Consider the following 24,606-nt stretch of genomic DNA (forward strand, 5'->3'; position numbering starts at 1 on the left):
ACTTCTCTAAAGAACACGCTTTGCATGACGGAAATCCAACATAAGGATGTAACTTATGCTCGTGAGAATATTTGAGGATATGGCGCATCATGTCACGTCCAAGATATCCAAAATGATCATGCCAAAGCAACGAAGTGTCCTGGAACTCAGGCATAGGGCCAACCACACTGTGGGCTTCTATGCCGCGAATGGTTGTGATGTACAACCCACTTGGCAGACGTTTCAACTTTTTGTGAATATGCTTCTGGCCACATTCGTATGAAGTGATACAAAGAAATTCAGAACCATGATCATCAGTAGTTTCAAGATGATATTTATTATCTCGAATATCTCTAAAACTCAGTAACATTCTACCGGAACGTGGAGAATAGATTGCCTCCTTAATGGTCAAGATTGTACCATTAGACAACATGATACGTGCCTTTCCGTATCCTTCAATCAGGTTGGATGGGCCCAAGAGAGTTGTCAAATGAGCTTTCTTGGGTATTAAGTTAGTAAAATAGTGTCGTTCACGCAAGATGGTGTGCATGGTTGCACTATCTTCCAAACAACTAACTTCCCCATTAGACAAACCAAGAAATAAATTGATTGAATTAGTCACATGCAAAAATATAAGTCCATTCATTCAATTAAGCAATTCGAGAAAATAATATCCATTCAAATAACAATGCATAATTCAAAACAAACCAAAACCAAACAAATTATTCCAAATACATAGAAAAGTTGTTCAAAATTAAACCATAAACCTAACAAAAGAGGGGGGTAGGGTCAGCCACTCCTAGTGGGTTCGGCCATTAGGGGTAAAACACCCTAAAAATATGTCTAATTTATTCATCCATAGGCATTGATGCCTCCTGAAAGTTCGATATCTCCATGGATGTAGTTGCATCTTCCGGATGATCCACATGTGCAAAGTTAGACTCACGACGGGAATGATACTTAGCAATGGCCTCAGGGGAAGCTCGACATACGCGTGACCAATGACCCTTGGATCCACAACGATAGCACATGTCCAGTTTAGTAGAAGCAGCCTAAATAGAAGCTTTGCCCTTGTTCTTGAAGTTTGGGGCCTTAGGGGCGAGTGGTGGACGTTGCTGGGTCAAATTTCTTCCTTTAGGTGCGGCACTCTGTTGGCCTTGGGCCCATGGTTGGGCTTGCCACCCATTGCCATGGCCACGATGGTTCTTTCGTCGTCTATGGCTGTTAAAATTGGTCGTATGCACTTCAGGCACGGCGTTCGAGCTAGTGGATCGAGCTTGATGATTCTTCATCAAAAGCTGGTTCTATTTTTCAGCAAGAAGTAAAACAGAGATCAAATCCGAGAACTTAGTGAATTTTTGTGCCCAATATTGTTATTGCAGGACAATATTGGTGGCATGGAAGGTCGAATAGGTCTTCTCTAGGAAATCTGATTCGGTTAGTTCCAGTTTGTAGAATTTCAACAAAGAACGGATTCTACAAACTTCAAAGTTGTATTCATTCACGGACCTAAAGTCTTGGAAGCGAAGATGCTGCCAGTCGTGTCTTGCTTCAGGCAAGTATATGTCTTTCTGGTGATCGAAAGAATCAGCCAGAGCAAGCTAGAGGGTGCGTGGGTCCTCCTCAGCGAGATACTCAATCTGCAGTGCATCATGGATGTGTCTTCGAATGAAGATCATTGCAGTAGCCTTCTGAGCTTCGTCAACAAGTTTGTCGGCAATAGGTGCCTCGATGATGGCTCTAATGCCCTTTGCAGTGAGATGGAGCTTCACGTCTTGAACCTACTTCAAATTGGTTCTTCCAAATACTTCTAGAGCATCGAGCTTGTTCAAGTTCGACATGTCCCTAAAACGGAGGGAGAAAACGTGATTAGTCATATGGTAAGCCATAAACATATATCGTAGAACATACAGGTTTTATAGACATGTAGTGGTTTAATTTATGCATGAAAACTACGGGTTTCATGTGGTATGTTTTGAATGAAAACTTCAGGTTTCAAAGGCACTAAATTTGAAACTACACGTTCAATTTAATTTTTATGAATAATTAGTTCATAATGAGAGGTTCATGCAAGAAACACTGAATACAATGTGCTGATTTAAGTATAGTCGATTTGAGTTTCTTTGGGAACTCAATTGTGAGAGCTTCGTTACTTTGAAAGTATGCGACGGTTCAAAGTATAAAAAAAATTATTGAATCGTTAATGTCCAAAAGTGACATTCAGGTCAATAATTTTGGATTCATTATCAGATTAATGGACAGCAGGTCACTTTTAATTAATTCAATAAATTGGGCCATACCGGGTCGATTGTAGAAGCAAAATAATATTAAAATAATATTATTAGATCGAAAATATAGCCGCAAAATAATATTGGGCTTGGTGTCGTGGGTTAAGTGGTGCGGGTTTGGGTGCCTTAAGTATAAGGCAAGGCCCAAAAGACCTCGGGGGTGGGTTGTAAGCCACATAGGTGAGGGAGAAGCCCCAGCCGTAGCTGGGTTTCAGTTTGGGCTGAAGGGGGGTGCACGAGACAAGGCCCAGTAGGTGCTGGCCTTGTAGGCGATGCACGGGGGAACAAAACCCAGCCCCATAGGCTGGCATGTGGGTTCGAATGGGCGCCCAGCTGCATAGGCTGGCTTCCTGTGCTACAAGCCGCAAGGAAAAAAGGACCCATCAAGCAAGGCTTGTCGTGGGTTTGGTCTGGATCCATGAAGGCTACGGGCCTCCTCAGTGATAGAACTAAGGCTGCAGGCGTATTCTAATCAATCAGGCAGAAGGCTTGGGGGTCCAAGTAGGTGCAGCAAAATCCAGAGGGTTGCTACCAATGTTAGGGGTGGTGCCATCCAATGTCCAATTCCCCATTTTTTTTCAAAAAAAAAATAAATAAATAAAAAATCCTTAGGGTTTAGTTATGCTTCTAATTTATTTTATATAATTTGACTACAAATTCCACATAACAATTTAATTGTGCGATGCATGAAACAAATATATATTGAAAAATATATGAACATATACAATATATATACCGGAAGGAAAATATAAACATATGAGGGTTCATGCATCATGGGAAATGTTTTCATGCTTCCTGGACGTTTCAAATATCTTCTTTTATTTTAAGCATACCTGATTAGCAGAAAACGAATAAGCCTTTGAATGTGGTGGATGATAGCCTCTTCCTATGATGCGTCAATTCCTCAGCTTCTGGCAAGAGCGTGCTGATAATGTGTTGTAGGTCTATTTGATTGAACGATCTAGGGTTTAGAGAGAGAGGGGTTCGCCAATATTGAGGGAGAAGAGAGATTGATTTAATTGTGAGGTGTGTTTGATTCACCCCATTGTACCTTTATTTATAGTAGTAGAAAGGATAAAACTTTTCCCTTTAGGATTACAACATTTAATAGGTAATCTAATCCTAATAGGAATATATAATACTTTCCCAGATTTCATAGGATTTACACAATCACATTCCTATTCTAAATATGACTGCAACACCCATTAAATTTTTATAAAAAATTCAATTTTTTTAATCTTATATGTATCCATTCTTAAATATACCAATTTGTTAAAAATGTACCCTTTTTTAATTTAAAATGTACCCATTTTTTATGTAAAATTTCATTCAATTTTTCTCTAATTCATTTTTTAAACTTATATGGGTACATTCTATTTCGTTGATTTGAGAATGTATCCATGTCAAGTTTAATAGAAGAAATTTAATAATGTTATTAAGCCTAATATCTCTTCTTCTTCTTTTTTTTTTTTTTTTTTTTTTTTTTGTGCTTTTGAAAAATGTACTCATGCTTTGGTACAATAATTTTTTGGTTAGTTTTGATGAACATATCCATGTGCGTACACACACACACACACACACACACAATATATTGGAGAGTAGAATTCATGCTTAATATTTTTAATCCCATAAATGATGGGTTTTATTAAAAATCTCATTAATATAAATAAATAAAAAATTTATTTTTAATTTAAAAATATAATAACCTACGTAGAAATACATTATTACATTAATGTCAGGAACTTCAATAAAAACTAAAAACCTTCAAGGTTTCCGTCAAAGAACATTGATAGTTAAGAACCGCATCCAAAGTGTCAAAAAAAAAAAATTCTTTGAATACGGTCCCTTACCACTAATGTTTTTTTACTAAAACCTACATCAGCATATTAACACTACTATTATTGTCCGTACCTTTTTAAACAAACCAGCAATGTTGTAACCGTAAAACTACTTAAAATTCTCATTGAAAACACAGTTAATTATTTACATTGTAGATAGTTGTTCTCGTTTAAATTTCGTACGGGAGACTTACCCATAATTTGAATCAGTAATATTTGTACCCATACTTTATTCTGTTTGATTTTAATAAATTATGCACCACAGTTTTGTTTTTCAATGTGACAACTATGATTATATGATTATTTACATTTGACAACAATGAACCTAGTCCCCTTATACTTCAATTTAATCCTTATATGACCAGCCACATGTTTTGATCTTCTTCTTTTTTTAGGAGTACATCGATATTTTTACATTAGGAGAGGGGGAATTCAGCTAAGCCACGCAATGAACAGCCTAATTTGGTGTCGAATTCACTATCCACAAGATTCGAACCTAAAGCCTCTCATTTTTAAGTTAAGAGGAATATCACTAGACCGTAGTACTGAGTGACTTGATCTTTAAAAATTCAAATCTTATCAAATTCCAACCTAGTCCTTCAATATTCTTTAGCTCTCTTAACTTCACTAGGACCAGGCCGAATTACTAGCGTCTCACTGCTGGGCCGAGTACTTTACTTCCTCGGCTGGACAAATCACCATCGGGCTGAGACCCACAACCTTGTCTCTGAGCTCACATCTTCTCGGGCCAACTCCTGAATTTCAAGCCCAAACAGCAACGTAACTACAAGAGGAGTGCAAAGGAAAGAGTAGATGATTTGAGACCACCATGATAAGCATAATTATTGGCCCTAAATGAAGCTAAAACATCTGCAGTTTAATTTCCTTCTTGATAAATATGTGTATAAATAAATCTCATTTGATGAAGTCATAATTTTTCAATCCACCAAAAGAAACCAAGGTATCCCATTAGAAGCCTTGAAAAGATAAGTGCATGACCAATGGTCACTTATTAATATGTAACAATCAAGTTTTTATTCAAAACATTTGGTTGGTCTGTTTTAGTTTTCGATTTAGTTTCTTTTTCACATGAATAATCTTTAAAACATACTTTACAAGATAGAATTATGATTATTCATATTGTAAGATGCAAAAAATAAAAAAATAAAAAAAAGGTAGGTTTGGATCTGATCCCTTACCAATAATGTTCTTTAACTGAAATCTTATTAACACTACCATAATGTCCTTACCATTTTCAACAAACCAGCAATTTTGTAACAATAAAACTACATAATTTTCTCATTGAAAACACAATTAATTTTCTTATGTGTTTAGCCACATGTTTTGATTCTTAGAATAACTCGAATCTTATCAAAACCCAACCTAATTCTCAAGGTTCTAAAAGACGCTAGGCGCTAGTCGGGCGGCGGGCTGGGGCCTAGCGCCTAGGCGGACTAGGTGAATTTAAGTAAATCTATTATATTTCATGTAAATAAGTGTCTATTTATACTTAAAATATATATAATTTCATCATGAACTGCAAAATAAAGTGACATATATATTATGAAGTATTAGAACATAATGAAAACATGAGGAACACGCATATAATATGTGCTCATTTAAGTATTCAACAAGTCTTTTACAATTTTTTGAAAAAAAACAAAATGCAAAATGAAAGTTATTTATTTTCTGTCTAAGTGAGTCATAACTTAGGCGGGTGTCGGCTAGGCAGGCGTCTTCGCAGGTCTCGACGCTCTTTCTTAATTTTCAAATGCCTAGGCATTAATCGAGGCGGTGGCCAACCGCCTAGCACCTAGGTGGGGTTTAGGCGGCGCTAGTGCTAATTCATCAATAGTCCTAAGTTAATCAAGACTCGACTGAATCAACATCTAAATATTCTTTAGCTCTGTTAATTTCACTGTTACTACAGTCTAGTGGTAATCATTTTCAATTGTAAGTGTGAGAGGTCTTAAGGTTTGATTCTCGCTAAAGGCAAATTTGAACCACGTTATTGCTAGCTCATTATGAGGCTAAACCCGCCCCTCCCCTTAGTGTAAAAAATATCCTTTGTCAAAAAAAGAAAAAACTCCCTAGGACTAGGCCAAATTACTAGTGTCTCACCATTGGGCGGAGTACTTTACTTCCTGGGCTAGACGCATCACCACCGGGCCGAGACCCACAACCTTATCTCTGAGCTCACATCTTCTCGGCCGACCTCCTGAATTTCAGGCCCAAACAGGAACATAATTAGGAGTGGAGTGCAAGGTAAAGAGTAGATGATTTGAGATCCCGTTTAAGTGACAAAACCATAATCCCAAGTGACAAAAGTAAATGGAAAATGCACAAGTGAAAGAATCACACTCAATCATGATGTAATGCATGCCATTCTAGGAGGAGGACCCCATTCAATGAGAGGAATGAAACCTCATTTGACCATCTTTTACTTTCGGTGTAAGTTGAATAACAAAATATTTAGAATCTTCACAGCCGTTGGATCGGATCATATCAGATCATTTAATCTTTAATTAGACACAGACAAGTCTGGCGGGGCTAGCGTTTGAAAGCTCAAGAATTTGACATACCCCTTCATGATCCCTTTTGGTCGCAAAATTCCATCATGCGTCTCTTCATAGGATCTTTGTCCAGTTTAGTTGAGTTGAGGATTTAACTAAACAAGTTTTATATGTTTTTCATTACCCATATTGTTGGAATATGGCTTTTGTTCTCGGATTTTGCTAAGGTCAGTTAGTCATCCACTCATGTATGTCAGCATTCGCCAATACACGCATTACAAACGAACTAGAAAATACTTTAATTTTACATCTCCTTTGTCTTAAAATTTCTAATTACATAGTTTAACAAAAGTCCCAGCAACCAGCCTCAGACCCTCGCTCACAAAAAACAAAAACAAAAAAAATTGACACCAACTATTCCTCCTTGTCAGCAAATCACATTCTTAACATATTTTACTGACATGTCTAATTGTAATTTACAAAGTAAAAGGAATCTCGAATTATTTGGGTGGGGACAAATAAGGTTGGAGCCTACAACATAATACAAACATACTACCCCATCTAAGCGGTTGGTCATCATCCCAATTAATACCTAGGCATTTGAAAATTAAGAAATGACACCTAGACCGCCTAGACGGGCATCTCACGTAGACAAAAAATAAATAACTTTCATTTTGCATTTTTATTTTTTCAGTAAATTGTCAGAGACTTGTTGAATAATTAAAAGAACACATATTATATGTTTGTTCCCTATGTTTTCATTATGTTCCAATACTGCATAATATCTATGTTATTCTATTTTGTAGTTTATGATGAAATTATATATATTTTAAGTATAAACAGATATTTATTTACACGAAATATAATATATTTAGTTAAATCTACCTCATCCGCTTAGGTGCCCGTCTAGCCGTTTAAGCGTTAGGTCCCAACCCGCCACCTAACTAGCGTCCAGCGTCTTTTAGAACAGTAATCATCAATGAAATGTGAAGCTTTGGCAATTGGCACAGTCAATTATTGTTAAAATTCAGTGCAATAACTCAGCTTTTTATTTATTTAATTAAAAACTTCGAAATATTTATGCTTTTGTAAACTGGTACAGTAATATACTAATATCAAACTCCAAGTAGAGATAGAGGAGCAGAATGTTGGGCAAGGCAGAGAGAGAGAGAGAAAGCAAATGATCACTATATTTAAAGCCTTCGAGAGGTTCAGAGGTCGACAATTACCAGACCATGTGGTTCTGTTGGTCTCCAACCAGCTCACTATAGCAAAACACTAAAACTACATGAAGCGGCTCAAGACAGTGTTGCGATGCGTAATTAGTTTGAAATATCATTACAATGATGTTTCCATATATTTAAAGTTACATACAGTGCACTTTGTGACCAAAACATTGTGTTTTGAACTCGGTTTTTGTACATTGTTGGATTGGTGAGTAAGTTATATGGAGAATCGAAAGCACAAAAAATAAAAGTAAAAATAAACTCAGAAAAACCAAATAAAACTCAAAAAATATAAAATAAAATAAAAAGAAACCAAAAAATTCCCTCATCAGTAAAAGACAACCAAAAATACCTGAAATTTTTGGCTCAAGCTTTTCAATTGGGGATGATTAAAATTACCAAATTAGCCTCTCTTTCTTCCTCCTCCCATCTCAGTAATCAGGCATGAGGTGGCTGATCTTCCCTTCTTCCAGCGCCATCTTCCGCTCTGTAATTTTCAACCAAATGCAGACGCCGGTAAAGCTAAGCACCAAGCTCGCGAACCCACTTCCTAATCCGATGCCGACGATCGCCAGAACCGAAAGCCCCTTGCTTTTCAGCGGCGGCAAAGGGTACCCATAAAGCTCCTTGTTTCCCTCAAACGATGTCGCATTGAATCTCGGCAGGTTCCCGCTCCGATTGCCCAGCGAGACCGGAATCGGACCCGCGAGCTTGTTGTTGGAGACGTCGAAGGCGGAGAGGCGGACGAGAAGGCCCAATTGCTGGGGAATGGGGCCGGTGAGGGAGTTGTCGTGGAGGTCGATGACGTTGAGGTAGGCGCACAATGTGAGCTGCGGCGGAATCGGACCGGATAATTGGTTGGAGGAGAGGTTGAGGACGGCGAGGTTGACGAGGTACTGGAGGTCGGAGGGGATGGGGCCGGCGAGGAAGTTGGAGGAGAGGTCGAGGGCCTGGAGGTTGGTGCAGTTGGCGAGGAAGGGGGAGATGGAGCCGCGGAGTGAGAGGTTGGTGAGAGAGAGCTTGTAGATGCGGCCATTGTTGCAGGTGGCGCCCTGGAGGTAGGAGGTGAAGCCGCTGCAGGGGTTGGCGAAGGTGGATTTGGTCCAATTCTGGAGGGATTTTGTTGGGTCTTGGAGGGATTCGCTCAGATGGGTTAGGCACGCCTCGTCGCTCGGATCTGATATGGTGGGTCGGAAAACAGCGACGTTTAGCAGAGTTATCAATAACATAGCAGAAGTAGAAGCAGTTCTAGCAGGAGTAGGAGCAGAACCCATCTGGGCAAAAACGTCAAGTTGTGGGAAACTTTGGTTGCTTTTGGTAAATTTGAAGGTTTGGGATTTTGGGCTTTGGAGAAAACAGAGAGAGAGAGAGAGAGATTGGGGTTAAAAAAAATAGAGAGAGGGAGCTGAGGAACTGTGTTGCAATTCCGTGTGTGCGTTTTTAGAGAGAGAAAGAGATGAGGGGAGGGAGAGAGAGAGAGAGAGAGAGAGTGGGGGAGGGCACTAAGTTGGAGATGGCTATTGGTGGTGAAAATTAAGTGTTTGACACGAGGGAGGGACTGGGGGGGTGGGTGGGCCAATGGGCTGTGGGGAGGAGGTAGGGGCCGGCGAAGGCGTAAGACAGGGACAATGAGCCAGGGGTATTTTGGTCATTTAAAGAGTTTCTGTTGCTGGGGAACCAGCACTGCTTGTCTCTATGGCAGCGATTGAGAGTCGATGCGGTCGAGGGATAGTCGATGATGGTGAGATTGTGAATTTGTGAGAGAGGAGAAGGGCTTCTTGATCTATTCCCTAATTTCCTCCAATTTTCCGAAGAAGTATGTCGGCCCTTAATTCAATATTGCATGCTATGCGTTGATGTACTCTAGAATTTTCGTTTACAAATAAGCGAGATTTGTCACCGTTTAATTTGTTAAAAATGGAGACGTACTCTAGATTTGTCCATAAAAGTTATAGAGGTTTGTGAGCATTTTGTCAAATATCAGAGGCGAGGACTGCGTGCCCCTCTGTGTCTGTCACTCCATATGGTTCACCTGCACCACCATGGATTCTAAAATCTTTAGTAAAAATTTGATCTATTGATTGAAAAAGGACAACAACAATAATGGTATGTACAATTAATTGGTATTATAATGGAAAACAAAGGAAAATGTGATTTGCAATCTTGCTGGAAATGTCACACTTTTTTAATCCTCCTCCACTCTTCATACTGAGTGTCAAACAAATTGGGACCTTGAGAGGCGAGAATGGGGATTGTTGATTGGGGCAGTGGGATCGTTGGGGGTCGAGTTTCTCCCAAAATCGCCTAATGCTCTACGTATTCTTCGAGGCTAAATACGATGAGTTTGATTGTACCGCTGCTTAAGGTGATAACAATAGCCAGATTTAGTTATTTTGCATTTTAGGAGCTTGGTTTAGACTTCTTGTGTTTGTGCGTCTTTAGCCTGTTTCAGTTTTGCTTTTTAGCTCATTGGTTTTATAGCTCTTTTAAGCTCTCTAGTTCTGTCAATTTTACAAGATGTCTCCGAGACTCCGAGTAAATCTTAACTTCGTCAATTTTATCTGCGGAAAAAATAGCAGACGCTCACTAAGGCACACTACCAAGTAACACAAAGTTTTTTCCCGATCTTGTCCAGCTTAGAAATTATCAGGTAGCCGTGACTTGTGTGGTACACTACAAACGCTGCCTAGACTCAAAGCCTACCATTTTTGGGCGTGTCATCAAAATGTGCATCGCATTTCCTACTCAATAAAAAATCTGACTTCTTCTGCCTGGAAAAGTCTAAGGTCGTCTACCAAAATAAGGATTAGTACCCTCTCATTAGGTTTCGTATGAAATTACTACATTACATGTAGGGCTGATTCGGTATGGGATTTCAAATCGAAAATGGGATACAAAATCCTAAACCGAAAATTTTCAGACGAGAATTTAAAGACCAATCCCCGACTGAAATTTTGGTATTCCCAATTTTCGATACTTCGGGATGGATCAGGACTGGATTATGGGTTTTGGACTTTTTGGCTGAAATTTAATATTTTTTTGCTGTGGGTTAAAATTTGGGCTTTTAGCCTGAACTTTTGTTGCCCAATTTTATATCAATTGAAGTTTAAGTTTTTTATTTCATACCAATTGAAATACTAATTCACTCATACCAAGCCAAGTTGATGTTCCAAAGTTCCAAATTACTTAATTTCATATTTCTATTTCTAATATGGTCACTATCAAACTACTTAAATTCAACATTCAACATGTATGCAACCAAAATAAATATATATATTTATGTGTGTATATATATATATATGTATATTTTTTTTTTTTTTTGGTTCAGTTCGAGATTTATGAACCATTGAATATGTATTCTTAATTCCCGTACCGACATGTACGGGATCGGTTCTGTGACATCCCACATCGCCCAAGGGAGTGATCCTTATATGTATATTCTCATCCCTACCTAGCATGAGACCTTTTGGGAGCTCATTTGGCTTCGGGTTCCATGGGAACTCCGAAGTTAAGCGAGTAGCGTGCGAGAGCACTCCCAGGATGGGTGACCCATCGGGAAGTTCTCGTGTGAGTTCCCAAAAACAAAACCTTGAGGGTGTGGTCGGAGCCCAAAGAGGACAATATCGTGCTACGGTGGTAGAGCAGGCCCGGGAAGTGGTCCTCCCTAGGCCGGGATGTGACAATTTGGTATCAAAGCCTAACCCTGGTCGTGGTGTGCCGACGAGGACGTCGGGCCCCTAAAGGGGGTGGATTGTGACATCCCACATCGCCCAGGGGAGTGATCCTTATATGTATATTCACATCCCTACCTAGCACGAAGCCTTTTGGGAGCTCACTGGCTTCGAGTTCCATCGGAACTTCGAAGTTAAGTGAGTAGCGCGCAAGAGCAATCCCAAGATGGGTGACCCATTGGGAAGTTCTTGTGTGAGTTCCCAGAAACAAAACCGTGAGGGCGTGGTCGGGGCCCCTAAGCGGACAATATCGTTCTACGGTGGTGGAGCGGGCTCGGGAAGTGGTCCTCCCCAGGTCAGGATGTGATAGGTTCAGTATGGATTCCGAAAATTTTGTTATTATTGGTTTTGGAATTTTTCAGTATGGGATCAGGATTTTTTTGGTTTGGTTTGGGATTTTCGGAAATATTTTCCAACCCTAATTATATGTGGTCTTTTTTTGATCAACTTACATGAAACTCGTTCAGTGTCACGTGACGTTTTAATTCATTAAAACAATAAGAGATTCTAAGAAAAAACTTAGAGTACTTGGATCTAACGGAAGAAATGACAGAGAACCGAGCGCAATGATGTTTTAGGATTCATATAGCCGACCCCACTTAGTGGGAAAAGACTTTGTTGTTATTGGTGTTGGTTACCTTTGGAGGATAAGAATCCTTTCCACTTCCTCTTTGTGAGGAACTTATGGATCCTCATATCATATTCATTCATCGTACATCGTGCGGTCAGCTTTAATTAGGCATTGTTTATGTTTTATTTTAAATAAAAAAATTCAAAAAATAATTTATGATCACACGATATATGATGAACAGATAGAATGTAAGAATCCTTATCATCTTTACAAAGAGCATCCGAATTGGATCGAAACTCACTTTGGAATACTATTATGTTTGGAAATAAAAGTAGAAAGAATGAGGAAAAACAAAGTTAGTGGGGTTTGTCCTAATTAGTATTGATTGCTTTTCTTACTTTTTTAAAGATGTGGTCAAACTTAGAGACTCCTGCTTGACACAAAAGCAACCCTAAATCTACATGGTTAGGCAATATTATTATGTTTAAGAACTGGATATTCACAAACTAATTTACAAAAGTAGGGTTGTTGTTGCGTACAATATTTGAACTTCGCGTCTTTATATATTCAAATCGGTGGAATTTCAGCTTATGTAATTATCTACTATTGACTGTTGAGTCATTATTGAGTAATTGACGTAATCTCAATTGACCCAACAACTTTTTTTCTTTCGAGTTTCAACGCACTAGCCAATTCTTGTCATGTTTAGATGATATTTATATTTATTGTAATTAGCATACGTAATGAGTAAGATATTTACATGAAAATATATTACAGTAAAATTTAAATTTCTTTATTAGGTTTGAGATAGAAGAGACTGGTTAAGATTGAGGATTATTAGTCACATGCACTCTTAATGAGAACTTAATGGATAAGCTAACAGATTGAGAGAAAACAAACTTTACTACAAAGAGTTGAAAATCGAATTACGTTACGAAAGTAAAATGAAAAATAACCAATAAAACTAGAAGGAGAATATTAGGGTATTCTATAAGACTATAACCCATCCAGCCATAAGCTAGTTCCTATATGTGATTGAGTAAAGCAATCACTCCAATCTACTCTAACCAAGGCAACTATGTCTAAAGATTGAGGTTCATGAATCACGATTTCGTAGAATTCTGTCTACGTATGTGAAGATTATGTGACTTTTTTGGTTTGTTTTGGATTGAGAACACAAACGACATGTAAATTTCTAACCACATTGCTTTTGTACACACTCTTAAATTTGCATGAAGTATGTCCTTCTGCTCACAATTGTGATTCTTGGTTATCATGCTTTCTAAGATTATGCACCATTTCCCTTGCGTGACCCTTCAATAACAGATAGATCAAACTTCAAAGGGTTATATTTTTGGGAATTGTTATTAGCATTCCAAAAATCTCATTTGACGCTCCAAACTTTCTATAATTAGAAAGAAAAATACAATTGTGAGGAGTGTAGAATGATATTTTTTTAGTGCTAATAACAGTTCCCATATTTTTAATATAATAATAGTTTATTAACGTATATATAGATATTGACCCTTTGTCACTCAGTATTACGGTCTGGTGGTATTTCTTTTCGCTTAGAAGTGAGAAGTCTTAGGTTTGAATTTCGTAGATGGCGAATTCGATACCAAATTAGGTTGCTCATTGTGTGACTTAGCCAAATCCCCCTACCCCTAATGTAAAAATATTGATGTACTAAAGAAAAAATATTCAAAGGGATTTTTTTTTTTTTTTTTTTTTTTTTTTTTTTTGTAAATGAAAACTAGTTACGGGGCCTACTCATTGAATTTTAACGATGCAAACTGTCTATTTTTCAAGTTGCACTTGACACACCCCGACCAGGAAGGTCCACCTAGACTCCGAATCAAGCTGTGTTGGCCGACCCCAAGAAGTGACGAAACCATAAAGTGTAGTGATGTGGAAAACATGAATAAATTAACCTAAAAGGGACTAAATGGAAGAATGCGCATGTGTGCGAGAATGAACCCATTTCACACGTGATGTCAGAGCATAAGTAAAGTACAATATAAGTAGGATAAGAATTATATCATCGAAGATACTCTCCTATACCAACATTTGCCAAGAATCCTTGTCCACACAGAAGCTCTGCCACTAAAACCTAGATGGGCAAAAAAAAAAATAAGGGTGAGTGGGCCTAAAATAAATCTTTGTAAAAACCTTTTCGAAAACATAATAACCCCTCGCTGTAAAACAAGTATAGTTTCCAAAATATACATACTATATATAGTATGAAAATCTTACTGTAGCCTGCAGTATCTCAAAAATTCAGTTCATCACAATATTTCGTAAATAAACACCTAACGTCTGGTAATCACATAATCTCGAATTAACAAACATATCATATCAAGTGCTCATCTACATATGTTGACACATGAGTTCATGCAGAGGTATCCTAACAGGAACAATACTAGGTGTAATAATGATTTACGTTCTAGTACTACAATCACGTGAAGACTGGTGCTATGAGCATCACTTATGAGTCCTAATTGCCTATAGCAATCTAGGACATGATTGGCACCTACAATGGATCCAAAGTGAACGTATGGTGCAATGTCAACATATACGTGAAGCCTGGTCTGGCCCGGGCGAGTACTAACATCAGTGTAGCACACGATGAGCAGATAACGTATATATGATCATGCAACATTAAATTGATAATTCTAGTCAACATAATACTATTTATGGCCATAAATATGATTAAGGCATCCCGTCATAGTACGCATACATGTGCATCCTGCATGATGTAGCATAATTTCATAAATTTTGTTGATACGCTAATTCTTGTAAATGTTAATCTTATCTAGACGTAACATAGGAAATTCTTTATCAAATATATAAATGGAAACTAAATAAATATATAGCAAAGTTTCACTCACAGATACTTGCGAAGTCGTAGCCATTTGAACAAGTAAATACAGATTGCCGATGCTAAACGTACCTAAGCATAATGGAGACCCATTAGTAAAACTCAATTAAAACATTTGAATTTGGAGAAACGTACAGCGGATTCAGAATCAGCACGTCAAAATACGCTATAGAGGGTCCAAGGCAATTTTTCATAAAAAGTCAACGAAAAGTCAATAGAGCCGCCGAGGCGGTCAGCTATGGAATTTCACTAAATGGATGTCAAAAACGGACTTGGGGCGTCAAAACTAGCCTAGGAAGGTTTCCGAGAAAATTTCGGAAACGCAACATAATGAATATTCTAAGAATATTACAAAGAATATTCCAAGAATATTCTAGGGATATTCCACGAAATATTTCAAGAAGATTCCAGATCCATTTCAGAAATAGGCCAAGGCGGATCCGGGTTTGGATATGGATCAGGGTTTTTTTTTATTTTTATTTTTTTTGTATCGGGTTGGGTCGTTTGGGTTCGCAGGTTAAACCCACCAAATCTAACGGAGAAGAAAGCCGGAACTAGACGAGTTTGGCTGGGAAACTTCCCGAGCTCCATTTGAGCTCGACTCTTAACTAAACTTCACCATTTAAGTACCAAAATAAAGCTAGGAATATAGAGATTCGAGTAATACCATTTTGGTTCACAACCGTGGTTGGAAGATGGCCGAAAAACGCCTGCAACCTCGCGAATCCATCGCTGGAAACTGGGGAGTGTTTTCCCTGAGTGGTTTCTACGTCCAAACAACACCAAACTGTCTCAAAAACAATAATTGTACTCCTAAACATGATCTCAAAATTTTTGGAAGGTTTCAAACCTTACCTTTGTTGAAGACGGTGAGTTCTGCCAGATTAAGTTTTTGCACAGTGATGGTAATGTGCAGCGAGGGAAAGAAGGAAAACGAGAGATCTCAGCCTAGTCTGGGTTCGTGATGGGAAAATCTGAGGGTGGTTGTGCTCGCCGAGGTAAAACGCCGGTGATGGTGGCTCGGTAGTCCATCGGAGAGGGAGGGGGAGTGAGAGAGTGTTATCAGAGAAAGGGACAAGAGAGACTGAGGGAGGAGAGAGATGAAATAGACGAGAGAGAGAGTCCTTGAAGTGGGGAAAGAAAATGCCACGTGGAAGAAAGGGAGGTAAACGTGGTGTGGGTGAAAAATATATAATAATTATTAAAATTATTAAAGTAATAAAATAATAATTAAGAAAAAATATAAAATATAAAATAATAATTTTTACAAAAGTATTCTTCGGATTCGTAGTTCCGTAAAACTTCCATCGTAACTCTGATTTTGATTCCGCTTACGCCTACGTGTTTGTACCGTTGAGTATTTCGAGAATACAGTAAAATAATAGCTCATATAGGTCAAGAAATAACAGTCAACGAAAGTCAATAGTCTCGCCTCTATGGTATTTTCGTCAATTCACTCTTTTAAAATTAGGGACGGGTTGTTACAGCACTTCACAGATCAACTTACAAAGTATTAGTCAAATTGGAAATGTTTGAGGTATCTAATTGAGTTCAAAAAAATTTGACGAACAATATGTTCTAAGAAACATTCAAATTTCATATGACAATCAAATGGGTAATGTTTTAGATTGAATGGATTTTTTATAAGAATGATTTGTAAATGAGACTAAAAGAATAAACGATTTGAATCGTTAAGGTTCGATGTGAAGTGGACTTCACAACTATTCTCCATTTACAAAAATGAGAATTTTTTGGATAAAGGCTCTCTCTCTATACAGTGGTCAAGGATATATACAAGGGCAAAGCTAGGATTTTTTTTCTTGGGTGGGCTAGCTGAAATTAATTTAGTACCACAAAATTATATGTTCATTTTTTTTACCTATATAAAATTGTATAATAACCAACATGGAATAACAATGATGAAATATAAATTATTCTCAAAATTGTAATCTAATTGACAAATTCAAGGACCATGTAAATAATTAACCTACTAATTAAATCAAGAATAGTAAATAAAGCGATTAAGGAAGTACCAAATATGACATTCAGTGAAAAATCTCAACAGAAAGTAAGGAAATTGCGGAGCTAGGGTTTATTGGTTGATTAAAAGAAATATCTTTCTTTTCTTGAGTAAGAAGCACAATGGCTAAATTGTATAGGGTAAAAAGTTCTTCTTTTTTTTTGTCAAACAATAGATTTGTTAGATTAGATGTTAGATTAGAGAGCTAACAGAGTTCGAACCCACACCATAGTGCAAGGATAACACTCATCTGTACTACTGTAAAAGGATGCGGAATAGAGCGAGAACTCATTTTACTTTTAGCATAAAAAAATATTATTTATTACCAATCATGCACTAAGTATACGTTAGGTATTAACCTATATTAAAATTAAATGGGCTATATAGACTACATGCATTAACATTAGCAATTAAAACATAAATTTCAAAAATTCTTCCCTAAACTATAGCCCACCTAAGCCTTGTGGACGGCTCCGTGATGGATATATACCGGTAATGTTATTAACAAGTACGTCAGCTAACCCAACCAAACACACCTCATTATTTCATAAACATGACTAAAAATTTTGTTTATCTTCCCTCGTGAGCTGGATACAATGATTAATAAGTGAACCAAATTCTAGGCACGCTGCCTACACCATGTCACCTACCCCACACAAGTTAAAATTTAAAATCATAGAGAATTACTACTGTTTGACCTTGAACACGCGATTGATGATATTTCTTTGTTGCAATACATATACACACGGGTTCGTTATGAAAAACTGTTGTTAATTGTACTATATTTACTGCAAATTGAGACCTGTCATATCTCAAAATTTTGTATGCCAACTAAATATAATGAAATTATGAAAATCTCACATTTTTATTTTTCTTTAATTACATAGTTATTCTATGTTTGAGTAATATGTAAGCGTTTCAGTATTTAGTATAAGAGAATTGGTTGAAATATTAATCATTTTAGCAGTTTTGTTGATGTATTTTAGCAGTGCTTGCAAACCAACCGTTAGTGCTGTTTAGAGTGGGTCATGTAGACCAACTGAAAGTTAATGGTGCCAATGGAATTAAGGGGCCTAAGGAGCTTTGTGTGGATCAAATGAGGGGTTTGGACCTTAACTTTTAGGCCAGGCCTTTAATCTTATGGCTCTCTCACCAAACTGATCAAACTGACCCCAAATTGGCCCCCAAGACGGCAAATATCTTTTTGCTGGGAATATCTTGGTGTCTAAACTCATGTCACTTCCACACGAGGCTTTGGCGGGGTATGGTAGATACTAGAAATCACAATATAACATGGTGCATTATTCGAGCAGGTCCACCCATCAAGAGATGATAAGGGGCGAGGGCCCTAAAGTTGCCATCAAACTCCAACTCAAAAGCCCTCCTTCACCGGTTTAAATTGGCAAGAGCAAGTGGTGGGCCAAGAGAAGCTCGGCCGAAAGTCCAAACATCTGAAGCCCAGCCTTGTGCCAGCGGGCAAGTCTGATGTCATCCATGTTGGATTATTTTGTGTGTTTGGCGTGTGCAATGCACTCATCCATGTTCTTCATTCCCCATATCACAACTCAATATTCCCCACATCACAACTCAATATTTATTTTTATTACAATATTTTATATTTGTTTTCCACTTTTCAAATATTTGTTTTTTTACCAAAAAAATGAGTTACAAGGCAATTTGGTCGATCGGAGAGGACTTTACTTTGCTTGAGAGTTGGGGGCTTGTTACTCATGACCCAATCACGAGAAATGAGATAAGGATGCAACAAATGTGGAAGAATATTCATGCACAATTTGTCAAGCAAATTCAGGGCACATTCCAGATCGAGCAATCTCTGTCGAGTAAGTACAAACATCTACATGAACGGTTGAGATCTTGGCAAGAAGCCCTCGCAAAAGATGAAGGAATTTATCTAAGCAGTGATAATCTAGCCAATGAGGTAATAACATTTTATTATTAATAAATTTAAAATGTAATTAACGTTATTATTTATACCTTTATCATGTAATTTGTTATGTTGTTTCACAATTTTTGTTTCAGCAAATACAAGCACAAATGTGGTTCAATCTTGAAAATAAAAAATTATTCACAAGGCACAAACGTAGAAACATTGTCAAGCATACTCTGAAGTACAAAGTTTTACCTAGTAGTCCACAAGTTGAGTTGACTAAGACTCCTTTACACGAATCAACTACTGAAGAGTCTCCATTGAAGATGTCATTAGAGACCCTATTTGAGTCCTTCACACAAATCCAAGAAACCCCGCAGCCTATTGGTAAGAAGGCTACTAAGAAAAAAGCTTCAAGAGGGAGTTCTTCAAATAATGATTATTCGAGCTGATGAACTGACTTGCCAACTTCCACTGAATTTGGAGCAAGATATGTTATCTTATGAGCAAGACAAGGTTAGAGATGAAGTAAAGGCAAGAGACAGAGTTAAATAGGCAAAAAAAAGGCAAGAATAGAAGGATCAAGATATCATGTCCCGGTGCGTCCACAACATGTCTCTTGATTCAAAACGTTTTTGGAAAGCGAAAAAAATTGTATCACAAGGAGAAGGTTTTCTGTGGAAGATGAGGAAGTTCCGTGCATTCCAAGGGAAGAGGGACCAACGCCCATTGATTTTATCTCCTGGATTGTAAGCTACTAAGAATAATATTGTTTCAATATCATAGTTGGTTTTGCTAGGATTTGCATTTTACTTTTGATTAATTATACTCGTTGTAATGCTTTGTGTGGTAGTGAATTGCTGCCGTCTTTGATCTTGACCAAAATGTGCCTACAAAACAATCAACACCGTTGATCAAAGGCCTAAACCTCACACGCCCACAAGGTGGAGGGGGGGTTAGGCCAATGGATCTCTGATGCCTAAGTTAGTTTCTCTGAAAATAGTAAGTGTTTAGGGCTCTTAGGGGTAGCAAAAGCATACCAAAATTTAGTAGAGATGAAGGCATTTATAGGAATGGAGAACTGGTCACATTGTTAGGGTTTTATCCTACACATGGCGACATCCTATTGGCAAGGTGTATGAAAAGAATATCTCCAAGATATTAAATAGGAAATAATATCTTGAGATAATGGTGGAAGTATCCCTAATCGATTGAAATATGGATTACTTACTTGATGGAGTCAATCTTCAATTAAAAATGTATTAAAGATAGGAGTTTGTAATTAATCCTATCTTTAATACCTTTGACTTTTCTTTGCCATGAGTAGGTGAGTTATGAGCAGTCGTATTCAGCTGCTTAAACCTTCAAGGGTGTTGAGTTGTGCGTGAAAGTATTTGAGAAGCCTGCCCATTTAATGAGGGCAATCTTGTCTTTCATGAGCAAAAGACCATGTGTCACCTCTAGGATTTTTGGGATAATTTTAGACTCCACACTTTGTTTTTACCTTGTATTTTTGATAAATTTTTGGAATTAAACAATCATTTTATTTTCAGAGAACAAACTTGCAAAATTCACACTTAAACAAACTTAAATACACAATTAACACACTTACGAATAACACACCAAGGCAACCTAAAAAATAAAAAAATATATTTGTGAATAGTAATCTCTTTGTCATTGCCCTTGTCCTTGCCCAAGAAGTGGAAGTGCACGAACGCAAGTACTATTCAGAGCGAATAGTAAAGGTTAGTTAACTGCCTTACCCTTACCCTCCCTAAACAATTGGAACTACTCTAAGAGACCTTGTGGACATGTCTAGAATTTTTTTATATTTTATTTTATTTTATTTATTTTATTTTTATTATTATTATTATTTAAACAGATGACTCACTTCATTCAATATTTGATAGAAGAAGAAACCAATGTGAACTTCTAAATATTGTTTAAACTGAAGGTAGAAGATGAATTTTTCATCAAGAATTGACCTATGAAACTCATTGTAGACATGCAAATGTTAGTGAAAATAAAGGAATTCCGTGTTTACACTCATGTCTTCTAGTCCTATTATTTTTGTGAGTGATTTGGCTCTTAGGGCTTGTTTGATTCTTAACACTGGATAACTCACTATATTTAAAGTTTGTTCAAAGAACAAATGAAAATATGTTGTCCAAGTTTAAAGTATAAGATAGAGTTAGTCATGAAGGAAAGCTAGCTTCTAATCCATACGAAATGATAGGATATCAACACATTAAAGTTATAAGTTATCTCTTCTAAGCCCTCATAATGAAAATATTTCCTTTACATTCGTTCTAATATGTGAGTCATCTACTCTAATCCGATTTCAAGCACCAAACCAGTTATTTTCTTTTCCTATGAAGTTGCACCTTTTCTTTTTCCTTCTTGATGCAAGGATAATGACAGTTGAAGATTTGGAGGGGGAGGGAGGGGGTTGTGTGTTAATGATTTGGGCTAAACCACAAACTTGGCTCTCATTTATTCATTTATTTTCATATACAAGTGATATTAAGAGAGAGAACCAAATTTAAGACGTCGAGTGCATATATAAATATGCTCTGTAATTTTAATCACTTGAGTTACAAACTCTCATTTTGATACTCCTTAAACCAAAACAAAAAAGAAAAAAAGGAAAGAGAAAATGTCTCAATCAATGCCAACACCAAAAGCCATAACCAAATGCTTGTTCTTGTCCTTGTTAGCCATTTTGATTGAAATCCAATCTTATCAATGGCTCTATAGTCAACAAATATATATCGACCCTTTTGTATGGACCATTAAAAGTGAGAAAATCTGGCAAGTGTATAATTACGTTTCGACAAGCCCTTTCTCTCGAGTCTATTTAGATGTTGACTTGCAGATGAAGTTGAGACAAAAAAATCTGCTTCTGTGAATAAAGAACAGTAGGAGAGAACGTACAACAACTTAGCATGGTAGCAACCAAAAGCTTCAATTAATCAGCTAAGTGACAAATCTCATGTTTCTGTTTTACAGCTCAAATTATTGAGGCATCTGGTTATATGTCAACAACCTCATGAAATTCTTTGCTTATTAGAGCTCATCGAAAATTCTCCTCTGCGCATGCATGGGGGGATTCACATATGGACTCGGTAGGTCTCGGAAGCAGTCGAAGGTTGAGCAAATACATGTGAAAGTCCTTCAGAAATTCTCAGAATGTCTGATCGTGACATTTTTGTTTCCATCAAGTGTTTGATTAAATACCTTCTTGGAATAGGCCAACAAGTGCTAGAAAAATTTCCTTATTAAGAAAAGTTTGTGTGATATGCGCAAAAATTCCATCTAAATAAAACTTGAATGTTTTACACTAGAAAACCCCCTCCCCAAGATTAGAATCCCAAATCAGCCACTGTGTGCACGAGTTGTGCATGACTCAAGTATAATATACGAAGTGACTCAAATGACGATTTTGCAACTGAATTTTAACACTATGTTAACAACCTTTGTATGTAGTAGATATGACGTTTATATTTGATAGATATTGTTGACATAATGTCAAGATTTGGTAAATATTGTTAATACAACGTTGCTATTTAGCAACAATGTATGAATATAACATTGTTATTATGGCATTGATGTTCAGTTGCAATATCATCGTTTTGGATATTCAGCAATAATGTGTGAACATAACATTGCTAATGACATTGATATTTAATTGTAATATCGTCGTTCATGTTGCTTTAGTTGCACCGTACCTTGAATTAAATTTATACACAATCCACGCGCACAACCCAATTCCGAAAGGATTGGATTTGTAAAAGGAGAAGTTGGGCCCGAAAAATGGGGAAGGAAAAGGCCTAAAAGTAAAAGAACCAATGCCTAATGCTAGTAGTCTAGTATAAACCTATAATTGGAGACCAAAGGGATATGGTATAACATAGGGTTCGGACCATTAAATGGTCCGGGTTTTTATTAGTTTTTTTTTAACAATTGATATTATCTATAATAAGAGTAGATGATGAGTTTAACCTCATAATGGACTAGTAATAATGTGGTTCAATTTCGCTTTTAACAAGAATCCAACTTAAGACCTTTCATTTACTAATGAATCACTAAACCGTAATATTAAGTGGCCGAATCTTTATTAGTTAATTTATCAAATTTAATTCAAATTGTTGGAGGCAGCCGGTTTATTAGGTCTCATGGTCTCCTTCGCTTCATTCACTTGGATGTGCGACACAAGGAAAGTTGCCGCCTCCTCCGTTCCATTCCTTCCTCAACATCTCATCACACAGCTTGGAAAGAGGGTTCAGACAACCACCTTTTTCTTTTCCAAAATAAAAATGTATTAATTCCTTATCAATATTTGACTACAAAATAACATAAAATAACAGAAAATAAATCAATAATTCACTTGTATTCGATCAACTCCTTGCGACGAACATGATCAAGCTTTAGCTAGGCCATGTTATACTTAAGGCCGAAGACTTGAAGGGGAAGCTTACTGCAAATTCCACAATTCTAACAAGCATGCAACTAACAACGACGTTGTGTTTCGCTATGCTATTGTGGACTTGATTGATAAAGGCAAGGTTATGCCATGGTGCTTACAGCAGTCAATTGAGTGACTCTTGTAAAGTTACTTTTCTCATAGTTGGTTTGTTTCACGGCCTGTGTGCCCGAGGATGTTTCTCCATGTGTTGGAGTTTTAGCTCGCTAACAAGGACGTCTCTAACATTTTTGGGGCCCTTAGCGAATTTAATAAAAAGACCCTCCTTATTTAAAAAAAAAATAAAAAAAATTTGGACAATATTTTATACAAGGCTCAACAATCAATATTCAAACTTAATCTAAAAATCAACACCTCACTCTTACTAATTAAATAATCTCCAACATAAAATCATGATTTAGGGTTCATCTATGAAAAAATGGAGCACAATTGAAAGAGAGATGGAAATACGTTTGTATTTGTGGAAGAAAGTAATACATAAGTTTTTTATTGCTAGAGAAAAGTAGAAAATTAATATATTAAGTATAAGCTCCACTTAATCAATTGTAATATAGAGAAAATCATATGATGATGATGATTTTTCTTTTCAGTTAAAACTTTTTTATTAGAAATTTGTACTCATATATAATTTATAGGAGGATAAAAAAATTTGGCCCCTAAAAAAATTCGAGGTCCTATGCCATTGCACTTTTTGTACACTCCCTCCTCGCTAATCCTTGTGTTTAGTTTTAAGCACTTTATTTATATGCGTAACAAGATTGATATCCGCTTTCAATCCTAATGTCTGATTGTTACATAACTTATTTTCTATTTTCGCTACATACTTGATCAATGTGATTAATAATTTAAGTTTATTGAAATTGAATAAAGCCTATTCACCCTCTCTAAACTTTGTGTTACAACCTATTGCGTTTCCAAACTTCTTTTCCGAATTTCCAATCAAAGTCCGTGAGTTAATTTATGAAGACAATTGCATGCGCAGGAAAAATTCAATGACTGTTTACATGGAGATGAGTACAACGGTAAATTCAGATATGCGAATCCAAACATGGAGGAGTCAGGGAAGACTTCTATTGCCCCCGCTTAATGTTGTGCCACAATTTGAAATGCCCTAACACCTTTTTTCCCTGAATATTTTCCTCGAGGGATAGTGAGTTAATATTGCTAGCTTTTGTTGAACAGAGAGCGAAC

General features: G+C 37.0%; 1 protein-coding gene and 1 long non-coding RNA gene across 3 annotated transcripts; both read right to left on the bottom strand.

The window, feature by feature from the left end:
- Positions 1-4,370: 4,370 nt before the first annotated feature.
- LOC137716023 (receptor-like protein 44) lies at positions 4,371-9,821 on the bottom strand. Of its 2 annotated transcripts, XM_088686939.1 has the most exons (3): positions 8,197-9,821; positions 6,227-6,323; positions 4,371-4,889 (listed from the first exon to the last, which is right to left on the bottom strand). In XM_088686939.1, exon 1 carries the CDS (start codon positions 9,116-9,118, stop codon positions 8,276-8,278), a length of 843 nt encoding a protein of 280 aa, XP_088543065.1. In that variant the 5' UTR covers positions 9,119-9,821; the 3' UTR covers positions 4,371-4,889; positions 6,227-6,323; positions 8,197-8,275. The 2 variants fall into 2 exon arrangements, with proteins under 2 accessions (XP_088543065.1, XP_068311513.2); XM_068455412.2 differs by lacking the exon at positions 4,371-4,889 and having other exon boundaries at positions 5,696-6,323.
- Positions 9,822-13,886: 4,065 nt separating this feature from the next.
- On the bottom strand, positions 13,887-16,095 carry LOC148690672 (uncharacterized). Its single transcript, XR_015957371.1, has 4 exons — positions 15,880-16,095; positions 15,692-15,790; positions 15,035-15,096; positions 13,887-14,256 (listed from the first exon to the last, which is right to left on the bottom strand). It is a non-coding gene; the product is annotated as an uncharacterized LOC148690672 (long non-coding RNA).
- Between the last annotated feature and the right edge of the window lie 8,511 nt (positions 16,096-24,606).

The sequence above is a fragment of the Pyrus communis genome, chromosome 15, assembly GCF_041283825.1.
Source record: "Pyrus communis isolate YQ-2024b chromosome 15, ASM4128382v1, whole genome shotgun sequence".
Lineage (NCBI taxonomy): Eukaryota > Viridiplantae > Streptophyta > Magnoliopsida > Rosales > Rosaceae > Pyrus > Pyrus communis.